Source organism: Procambarus clarkii, chromosome 35, assembly GCF_040958095.1.
Source record: "Procambarus clarkii isolate CNS0578487 chromosome 35, FALCON_Pclarkii_2.0, whole genome shotgun sequence".
Lineage (NCBI taxonomy): Eukaryota > Metazoa > Arthropoda > Malacostraca > Decapoda > Cambaridae > Procambarus > Procambarus clarkii.
The window spans coordinates 27,038,550-27,050,010 of NC_091184.1; the positions used below are offsets into that span (position 1 = coordinate 27,038,550).

The window sequence follows — 11,461 nt, forward strand, 5'->3', positions numbered from 1 at the left end:
CGGGAGTTAGTCAACTGTCACGGGCTGCTTCCTGGGGGTGGAGGCCTGGTCGAGGACCGGGCCACGGGGACACTAAAGCCCCGAAATCATCTCAAGATAAGCTCAAGATGACCCACGATGAGGCAGTGTGGGTCAACACTAGTAGTGCTGTGTGGACATTTTAAGGTCACCGCTAGTGGGCTGTGTGGATGTTTTTTGTACTGCCCTATGCCATCATGAGGCCATGTAAACATAAAAGATACTGGAGTCAGTGGAGCTGGTTCACCAAGTGGACGGACACAAAAATGGGAACTTCAGAGGACATTCAGATGGACTCGGATGGATTCAGATGGAGTGCTTGTAAAGTGGACATTTATATAACAAGAACTCCCAGTATTACAATGCAGGTCTTTACACTATACTGTACAGAATCACAGTTTTTATCAATTATGTATGCATAAATTGAGTTATTGAACACATATATATAGAAGATGTAAGCTACTAAGTGAAGCCACACAAACAAAAACCATCCATCTTGATCATTAGAGTCCTCTCATATCTACGCCACAAGTTAGCAGATTGCAAATCTAGTGCTGATGCACTCACTGACCCCTCCACCTGGCTACTGTGTTCACATCACATAACCAGTTCTTTTTTATTTGTTATGCTCACAGGCAGAGTGTTACTTTTGATGAAAGCACATATACTTTAACATGTCATGTGCTGTGATGCGCAATTTATAGCAAGTTACTCAACACTTCATATGACCTGATGCGCAGTTTAAGGGTTAAAGGTCAAAGAATCATTGTAACTTTCCCAAGCATTCCTGATTTACATGTTGAAGCTTTAGAAAGTTATTTAAGATTTTCAGGGTTTTTCATTCCAGAACAAAGAAAATCTATGGCTTAGGCTTACAGAAGGTAATTCAAACAGTACTGCACCAGAACACTTATAGGATGGCTAATGCATTTCAATAAACTAATGAAAAATCATCATCAAATAAAAATATTACAAATCTATGAGTGTGCCCATGCAAATAAAAAACATTCAAACTGAAAACTAAGTTTGATACAGCACTGAATAAACAATGCAAAAGACTAAAACATTTAAGCAATTTGTTTAAATTAAAAGAGCGTGATGAAATCTCATATTTAAACTCGAAAATCCAAAACTCCAAAAAAGTATGGTTGAAGAGTTAATTAAGTTTGGGGAAAAAATAACGTGCAGCAACTGGCTCATGAAGTCGGCATGAATTTATAAAAAAGGAAACGATAAATGGTGAAAATGAAAGCAGATTCAGCAGATAAACAATATGGAAGTGTGAAGATTAGATAACATTGAAATCTATATTCACTGTACAGTACATTCATAATAATTAATAACTGTATAACACTGTGTATTCAGAAAATGAAAAAAATATAGTATTCATCCAATGCTCTACTTGCTCAACAAACACCAATATCTTGATGGCAATACAGTATATTTAGTTATATAATGTATATAAGGCTCTGTATTATTGTTGTTGAGAGGGGTCATCTTATCTTGTATCTTTATCTCAAGAAGATAAAGAATTCTTAATGTATTATCCAAGAAATTAATGTCAGTCAAGTATACCAAAAAAAAAAAAAATACTCAAAATTCAGCTGTAAAACTGAAGAAGCAAGACTTGTGCAAAATTGACTTTAGTGTGCCTTGTATGGGATTATTACTTACCAGGAACAGTATTTATATATGTAAAGAAAATTATTGTAATAAATTACTAATTGTTTAAACAATACCTATAAGTACAGTATTATATTGTGCAAAAAGAAAGCCGTTTACAATAGCTTACAAGAGCACAAACGTTATTATCTCCAACCCAAAACATAAAACAACTAGTCTACCTAGAGCATGGCTCATATTGAAATTGTATTCAAAATATAAGTTGTTAAACAATGGCTTCTCAAGACGGTATTTATTTCAAACAAATTCCTTACCTTCTTCAGTTCATCTACATAACAATTCATTGCATCAGTTTTTGACATATCTCCTAAGTTATTCCAAGCCCGCCATTTATAACCCTTCACCATCTCATAGAAGGCTGGTTTGGGCTCTGTGCATGGCCCTTCAACTGCTTGCTTGTACAGTCCGTAAAATTTGAGCATCATATCATGAGAAGGTTGATAGGGACCTGAGAAAAATAATTGGATGTTATTTATGGAAGGCTACAACCCAAGATATTGGTAATCCACTTCTGAATTATATCTTTTTCTGAGAACAAAATATTACTCCTTAAACGTTCTTGGGGATGGTTAACGTTAAACGTTAACCATCCCCAAATGTTCCCATTCCTCAAGGTAATCTAAGCAGAGAGAACAAGGAAGGGACTTACCAGGAAGGAGAAGAGGCAGCTGGCACTTAAGGCAAAGAAGAAGAAACACCAGACTGGGTGACATGGCCCACAGCCACACACACAACCGAGCTCCACAACAAATAAAATATCGGGGCCCAGCACACTGTTAGATTGCCAAAGGCCCCAAGCCCGAACATCAGCCCACGACATATTAGAGGAGACAACAGCGAAAGCGGCTTATTTACAAATATTAGAGACCCGAGGGTAGACTGCAGGCTGGCTGGACTTGATGACATGGCAGACAACCTAGGAAATGCGTGTCTTGGAACACGGAACCATGGAAACGAGATCCACCAACAAGGCATCCACCAGAATTGGTGACATGCAGGTAGCGGCAAAAAGTTGTCATAGGGCACAATCAATGATGCGCCCCTGGCGAACCAGTCAAGCATTGACCACCAAAGGACCCCTCCAGAAGCCCACTAACTCATTCTTTGCCAGAAAAGGAGGAAATGGTTACAAATTAACTAACCACCCACCAAGGCTAAAAGAATAGAACCCATCACCTCAAGAGAAGAGTCAGAAGCTTTCCTACCTAACAGCCATAAGCAAGAGCCAACAGGAAAACTGTCTTAAGAAAAACATGAGCTGAGGGATATCCTTAAACTGATACAGGGAAGAGTGGCCCCCAGAGAGACACTAGGGCTGCTCTCTAAATGAACCGTCAATAACCATAGCCTAACCACCTGACTATTAGAGCCGCCTGCAGCGTGCTTTATAAACAAGTACAGTGGCACCTTGATAAACGAATTTAATCTGTTCCGGCACCGAACTCGTCATGTGAAAAGCTCGTCTTGTGAAACAACAACACTGTCGTCGGAGGTGTCCAAGAACCAGCAGGATTGCTAGGAAGCACCATGTGGTTTGCTTGTTAATCGAGACAAATTTTCTGCGAGTGGCTCGCTCATTACTCTAAATGCTCGTAACTGGAGTCGCTCGTCACTCGAGGTTCCACTGCAGGCCCCCAAACCCCCAATAACTGAAGAACGTCCCTAACCGAGGGCCCAACAGAGGAAATGAGACCCCTGAACAGCCCAAGACAAGGCCCCTACCCTGGTGGGCCGGCCTCACCGAGACAAATCCACATGAAAAGGATACTCTGGCTGTGCATGAGCAGAGATAGCGGGCACACAGGGAAGTAAAACCTGAGTACATGCAGCCCAAAACACAAGAGCTAAACCCACACAACAAGCTAGAATTAAAACATGCCTCTAAATTCAACCCGTTCTCGCAAATTCGTAAAGTCAATATTGACTTATTAACTACGTGCATAGGTGATATACTAAACATAATAGATACCCTTAAAAAGATTCATAGAAAACACCGACCTTACCTAACCTTGTTAGTATCTTAAGATAAGCATCTTATTGCTTCGTAATTACAATTATTACTTAACCTATACCTATTATAGGTTAGGTAATAATTGTAATTACGAAGCAATAAGATGCTTATCTTAAGATACTAACAAGGTTAGGTAAGGTCGGTGTTTTCTATGAATCTTTTTAAGGGTATCTATTATGTTAAGTATGTCACCTATGCACATATTTAATAAGTCAATATTGACTTATTAAATTTGCGAGAACGGGTTGCTAAATTTACACTAAAATTGGAAACAATATAACAAAGCAAATGAACCCCATTGAACAAGCAAATCTAATGAGGGCTGCCACTTTGCGTGAAGCATTGACGCTCACTCACGAGCTGCCATGACCAGAAACGCTACTACAGTAGTTGGTGTGACGACACCAACATCACGAACAGAACTGACTTTGGGAGCAGGCTGGGAGCCAGGGCCAGACCACCTGGTGGTGGTAATTGGTATTAATGTGTTTCGAGTTCATTTGAGTGGATCTCATTGCATGCGACTCATTATAGATCTGTCAAATTCATTTTTTTATTCTAGACTGAATGTGTCACTGTCTAGTTTTAAAACCCCTGCAAATTCTGTGTATGTGTATTAGTGGCTCTGAAAGAATGTGCCAATTAATCACCAACTCATAGTACCTTCTAGTATACTGTATACTGGGTATGTGAATAAAGTTAGTTTTCTAACTTCCATCTGCTCTCCCCTCATTCTATTTCCACCCATGTGTAAATCTCTCTCATAAACGAGCACACAAAAATATTAAGCAAGCACTTTTTAATTTGAACATATGTATATATAATAAAAACAATGAATTCATCGCTAGATCAACTGGCTAACCATCTCATGTATGAAAGTGCTACATACCATCTTTTGGCAAACTTCTGATGATATTGACAGCTGCCTTAAATTTGTCCTCAGTAGTCATCTTGAACACCTCACAGCTTCTCAAATGGCTGCAATGACTTGTTTGGAAAGCTTCACTGCAATTTCTTCCGACAATTACCACTCGTACATCACTCACACTTTGGTCACTAGTTTGTCTCCTCTACACATTTTCAGGTTTTTCCATTTCAGTCAACAGTACAATAATAGTCAGACCTGTACTATATTTCCAACTCTGCTAACGGGTTTGAATGTTGACTGACTTGTCTCCAAAGCCTAACCTGCAACACAATGGAACTGATAAGATTTTGTTGATGAAACCTTGTAACGAATGTTGCCTTATCAATAATCTAACTATTTATAGAACCGATGCCTGCCTGGCAGCTTCCAATTAGGGGGATGATCTACTTGTTTTAATATACTGTACATTTAATATTGTTTTTTTTTTTTTTTGAGATATATACAAGAGTTGTTACATTCTTGTACAGCCACTAGTACGCGTAGCGTTTCGGGCAAGTCCTTGGAATACGATCCCTGCCGCGAAGAATCGTTTTTTCATCCAAGTACACATTTTACTGTTGCGTTAAACAGAGGCTACAGTTAAGGAATTGCGCCCAGTAAATCCTCCCCGGCCAGGATACGAACCCATGACATAGCGCTCGCGGAACGCCAGGCGAGTGTCTTACCACTACACCACGGAGACTGGTATGTTATGTTATTCTACTTTTCCCATCCAAAATACTAGTCACCTGCCTCTACAATATGATCTATTTCACCCCCTTGGAAACCTGTCTCATTAGAAGTTTCTTAGGCATTCTACTTATATCTTTTTACTACCTAAATGTATTGCATTTCATCTACTCTACAACTCCACATCTTATTCCCCCACCCCTTTTACTTATACCCATCCCACATACCTATACTAACTGTTAAAAAACATAACTTTAGAACTTTACGGGCTCACCATAGCCCGTGCTACTTGGAACATTTTGTTCCAGGTAGTGAATCTCAAACAACAAAATTAAAAAAAAAAAAAACTGCTGTACAATATATAAAGAATCAATCATATAATCAAAAGGAATATTATTGAGGTTTTATGACTGCAGTTTTTTATAGAAATTTAAAATCTTAAGATAATTTTTAGGTCTTTTCAAGCACTTTTCCATTGCTTTTTATCCAAATTTGTTACATTTTTGTAATGCACAATTCAGCAGGCTGTACAAAGTTTACAATTGATAATGGAACAATGGCTGTAAATTGAGTAAATTTTGTTTCATAAAGAACTTTGTAAGTATTAGTTTGCTATAAGTAGTAGATTTATGGAAAAAGATTGCCAAGTAACATTAATATACATTAATAAAAATGTAGACACAAAAATGTTTCAATTATTGGCTAGTTATAACACTGAAACTGCAACAGTCTTGGGCTATCAAACAGAAGCCATTAATTTGTCATTAGATGGGAACTCTCAGATGAATTTGAAGAAAGCAAAGAGAGCACAAACAACAACTAGCAGACAAATCCATTGTTTATTACAATGCAATAGGCCAAACAACCTGTATGGATCAAGTAACAAAATCAGTACAGTACAGTACTGACAAATGTCAGCTTGAATACAAATTGGCCCACAAGCACCTATGGTAGTTTTTGATATATATATATACAAGAGTTGTTACATTCTTGTACAGCCACTAGTACGCGTAGCGTTTCGGGCAAGTCCTTAATCCTATGGTCCCTGGAATACGATCCCCTGCCGCGAAGAATCGTTTTTTCATCCAAGTACACATTTTACTGTTGCGTTAAACAGAGGCTACAGTTAAGGAATTGCGCCCAGTAAATCCTCCCCGGCCAGGATACGAACCCATGACATAGCGCTCGCGGAACGCCAGGCGAGTGTCTTACCACTACACCACGGAGACTGCCATGACTGCCACTGCCACGGAGACGGAGTTCAGCTTGTAATGATGACATGCAATACCAATATAGATGACATGCAATACCAAGTGTGTGAACATTACACACACATTAGGGCATTACATCTTATTGCATGAAAATGTCATTACTGATACAGTAGAAACTTGATGTACGAATTTAATTCGTACCAAAGAAGGCAACATAACCCAAATATTTGTACACTGAATCGCATTTTTCATTGAGAAATAATGTAAACTGAATGCATTCTGAACAACTGCTTTACATACACATTCTCAGAACCTAACTTGCTCATAGTAAGGGACTGTAATGTCTGAGTAAGACTGTCTATTCAATCACATCCATAATTAATTTCTGGCAAACAAATTATGTTACATTATATTAACTGTAGTCTTGGAATGCAATGTGAAAGCAAGATATCATGGGTGGTATGCAAATAAGGGGACACAGGTGGAAATTTAGTGCCCAAATGAGCCACAGTTATGTTATCTTGAGGTTATCTTGAGATGATTTCGGGGCTTTAGTGTCCCCGCGGCCCGGTCCTCGACCAGGCCTCCACCCCCAGGAAGCAGCCCGTGACAGCTGACTAACACCCAGGTACCTATTTTACTGCTAGGTAACAGGGGCATAGGGTGAAAGAAACTCTGCCCATTGTTTCTCGCCGGCGCCTGGGATCGAACCCAGGACCACAGGATCACAAGTCCAGCGTGCTATCCGCTCGGCCGACCGGCTCCCTTGTTAGAAAGAACTTTTTCAGTGTCAAAGTAGTTAACAAATGAAATGCATTAGGTAGTGATATGGTGGAGGCTGACTCCATACATGGTTTCAAATGTAGATATGATGGGGGGGGGGGCCTTGACGGCTGAATGGACAGCACTCGGGGTTCGTAGTCCTAAGGGTCCGGGTTCAATCCCCAGTGGAGGCGAAAACAAATGGGCAGTTTCTTTCACCGTGATGCACCTGTTCACCTAGTAGTAAACAGGTACCTGGGAGTTAGACAGCTGCTATGGGCTGCTTCCTGGGGATGTGTGTGTGCGTCAAAATTAGGATTAAGAACTTGCCCAAAATATTATGCGTGCTAGTGGCTGTAGAAAAATGTAAGAACTCTTGTATATACAGTATAAATATATAAATAAATAGAGCCCAATAGGCTCTGGAATCTGTACACCAGTTGATTGACAGTTGAGAGGCAAGACCAAAGAGCCACAGCCCATCCGCCGCAAGCTCAGCTAGGTGAGTACAAGTATATACATGATGAGCGACCAAAATAGTTATCACACAACAAATGTGAAGTAAGAACAAGAGCAACAAAAGTCACCCCATTACTTTTTAGTTTAGTTCATTTATTATGCACACCATACCCATCTTGTGGGCGGTAGCGGAAAGGGTTACAGAGGCACATAATGGGCTCAGGGACTGAACCCCACAATTCATTTAGCTAAGCAAGTTACAATCTTGATGAGCTAGTTACAAAATTCAATATAAGTCGTCACATCAACAATGGGTTCGAGATCGCATTACTAAATCAATTCTCATACCAGGAATGGTTGAGCCACACGAGTAGCAACACTTCAAACCAGACACAGCTGATCCCATCGAGACCTGTAAAATACAGGGGCCAGATTCACGAAAGCACTTACGCAAGCACTTACGAACGTGTACATCTTTCCTCAATCTTTGACGGCTTTAGTTACATTTATTAAACAGTTTACAATCATGAAAACTTCCCAATCAACTGTTGTTATAGTTATAAACAGCCTCCTGGTGCTTCGGAGCTCATTAACTGTTCAATAATTGGAAACAAAGCCGCCAAAGATTGAGAAAAGATGTACAGGTTCGTTAGTGTTTGCGCAAGTGCTTTCGTGAATCTGGCCCCAGTACACTACTGAACAAATTGGTCAATATTAATGCAGTTTCTACTAACATGGGGCAACAGCTCCAAGCTCAACACACCACAATGTTGGGGGCAGAAAACAGGAGATGCTTTTCACCCAAAGGATTATAAACCCATAAATCCACCTACCCACTGAAGCTATAAATGCCAAGACATTACTTCAGTTCAAAATTCAGTTGATAAACATTCGAACAATGGGGGGGGGGGACTCTGACAAGTCTGCAGCTTCCTGTCACAATCAAAGCCACTAGTTAGTGGCCCCCCCTCAGGTAAATTCAGGCAAAATCTTTGTTACTTATTACATATTCAGTGTCTATTTTTAATACTGTACACGTTTATTACATAGGTATATGTCAGGCTGCGAGCAGCCGCGTCCAACAGCCTGGTTGATCAGTCCAGCAACCAGGAGGCCTGGTCGACGACCGAGCCGCGGGGACGCTAAGTCCCGGAAGCACCTCAAGGTAACCTCAAGGTAAGGTATATGTGTACAGTATATAATATGTTATAACTTTACCAAAAACTGACTGCTGTATAGCTTCTATCTGCTCTCAATCAAGACTGTGAAAGTCTTAACTACTGTATATGTTGTGTATATGTCGTACCTAGTAGCCAGAACGCACTTCTCAGCCTACTATGCAAGGCCCGATTTGCCTAATAAGCCAAGTTTTCATGAATTAATGTTTTTTCGACTACCTAACCTACCTAACCTAACCTAACGTTTTCGGCTACCTAACCTAACCTAACCTATAAAGATAGGTTAGGTTAGGTTAGGTAGGGTTGGTTAAGTTCGGTCATATATCTACGTTAATTTTAACTCCAATAAAAAAAAATTGACCTCATACATAATGAAATGGGTAGCTTTATCATTTCATAAGAAAAAAAATTGAGAAAATATATTCAGTAAAACTTGGCTTATTAGGCAAATCGAGCCTTGCATAGTAGGCTGAGAAGTGAGTTCTGGCAACTAGGTACGACATATACACTTCATATAAAAACCATAAAATAATGTATTACCGCCCATTAAATGACATAGGAAATGTACAAACACTATTTAAGCCACTATACACATCTGTGACCAGGTATCCTGTATCTATTACAGCTACCCTGTAATAGATACAGGGTATCTGTAATAGATCTTTGTAATCTGTATATCTGTATAATAGTGTCTGTATATCTTTGTAATAGATACAAAGCAAAATTTATCGAACAACTGGAAATTTGGAATGATTAACATGGCATAAGACTATCTTAATCTAAACCTGGTTGATGGGGTTCTGGGAGTTCTTCTACTCCCACAAGTCCGGCCCGAGGCCAGGCTTGACTTGTGAGAGTTTGGTCCACCAAACTGTTGCTTGGAGCGGCCCGCAGGCCCACATACCCACCACAGCCCGGTTGGTCCGGCACTCCTTGGAGGAATAAATCTAGTTTCCTCTTGAAAATGTCCACGGTTGTTCCGGCAATATTTCTTATGCGCTTAGATTAGGCTTCTATTTCTTGGCGCTTTCCCCTGATAATCCCCTTCCCTCCCCCCCCCCCCATCATCTACTATCCACTGCCACTCTGAACTATAGGTTCTCGTAGTGCAGTTGGCTTCACTCTAGAGTTACAATCGGAGTTCTCGGGTTCGATGCCCAGGTGGGCTACAAAAGGCTGGGCACCTATCCTTTCACCTAATGCCTCAGTTCACCCAACATACTGTTGTGGGGGTTGAATTCTAGGGTCAATAATTCGGCTTCGAGGGAGGGGGGGGGACCTAGATACAAGCTTAAAGTATATATATATACGCAAGCTTCCTGTCACCGACAACGGGAATTATTATGTAAAGCAAGTGTGAGGTGGGGACGAGGGTAGAGTGCCAGGCACCACAGCACCCCGACCCACCAATGGTGCCACCGTAGACAGGGGGGAGGGTTAGTGGTGCCAGGACGCACACAGCCCCTCCAGGGCCACCAGCCTCACTCTGGGAGGTCCTGAGGGTGTTCCTGTAGTAGGAGTCTCCAGCCCTGTCGCCCCTCCAGCTCGTCCTCCACGGAGGTCACCACCCTGCAGCGACCAACATCAGGCTACCACCATTCAGCGACCATCATCAGGCTATACAATACAATACAACACAATACAATTTTATTGTATTGTATTGTGTTTATTGCTATTTATTTATTTATTTATATACAAGAAGGTACATTGGGTTAGAGAGAATACATAGCATAGTATTTACAATCTTGTAAAGCCTCTAGTACGCGCAGCGTTTCGGGCTATCATTTGATGTTATATTATTTTTACGTTTGCCCAATTAAACAATTAAATGTTACTATTGTACTTTACTCTGTTATATTCTAGCAGCTTTAATAAATTGCACCTTTATTTTCTTTGTTATTAATGTTAAAAACTACTGTATGTACTGTTGCTAAAACTACAGATGCCATAATATGATAGTCTATGACTGTAATCATTCAGTATCACCTTTATATTGTATATAATTTGTTACCTTTCTTCAACATTCCCACTTATGTTAGCCTACTTCTCTTGTTGAATCAAGTGTGTTCCCCATTATACCCCTTATATAATTCATAATTCATAAATAATTTTGTATCTAATTATTCCAAATTTAGATCGAAACTATTTGTTAATTAGTGGCATACCTTATATGGGTAAATCCTGTTCCTACCTCTTTTGGTGTTTGTGTACGCATTCTTATGAATAAAATTATGAATATTATGAATTATGAACTATCAGGAGGTCACCACCCTGCAGCGACCACAAGGAGGCCACCACCTTGCCGCGATCACCTAGAAGTTAACGTCATGCAACGACCACCGAGAGGTCACCGCCATATAGTTATCAAAGACAACCATCAGCTTTATATAGAAGGTCGCTATAAAACTAATTTATCAGAATGTGTTTTAATAATTCATTTTGTCAGGGACTGACTTAGCTCTGAGATGATTTGTTGCTGTCGTTGTGAAGGGCTTGGTGGGTGGCTGTCGGTGTGGAATGCTCGATGGGATGGCATTTAGTC

The 11,461-nt window shown here is 40.2% G+C and overlaps 1 protein-coding gene and 1 pseudogene across 5 annotated transcripts in view; one reads left to right on the forward strand and one right to left on the reverse strand.

Annotated features, from left to right (window-relative positions):
• LOC123768508 (acyl-CoA-binding domain-containing protein 5) overlaps positions 1-11,436 on the reverse strand; it is a 29,713-nt gene extending 18,277 nt beyond the window's left edge. The window contains exons 1-3 of one of the 5 annotated variants that reach the window (XM_069336187.1): positions 10,327-11,436; positions 4,602-4,900; positions 1,956-2,149 (exon numbers count right to left, since the gene is read on the reverse strand). In XM_069336187.1, the coding sequence (XP_069192288.1) occupies positions 1,956-2,149; positions 4,602-4,662 (255 nt within the window). In that variant the 5' untranslated portion in view covers positions 4,663-4,900; positions 10,327-11,436. The remainder of the gene's footprint in view (positions 1-1,955; positions 2,150-4,601; positions 4,901-10,326) is intronic. The other 4 variants (XM_045759133.2, XM_069336186.1, XM_045759131.2 and 1 more) reach the window with 4 other exon arrangements.
• Positions 5,866-11,461, forward strand: part of LOC138371162 (acyl-CoA-binding domain-containing protein 5A-like) — a 10,323-nt pseudogene continuing 4,727 nt past the window's right edge.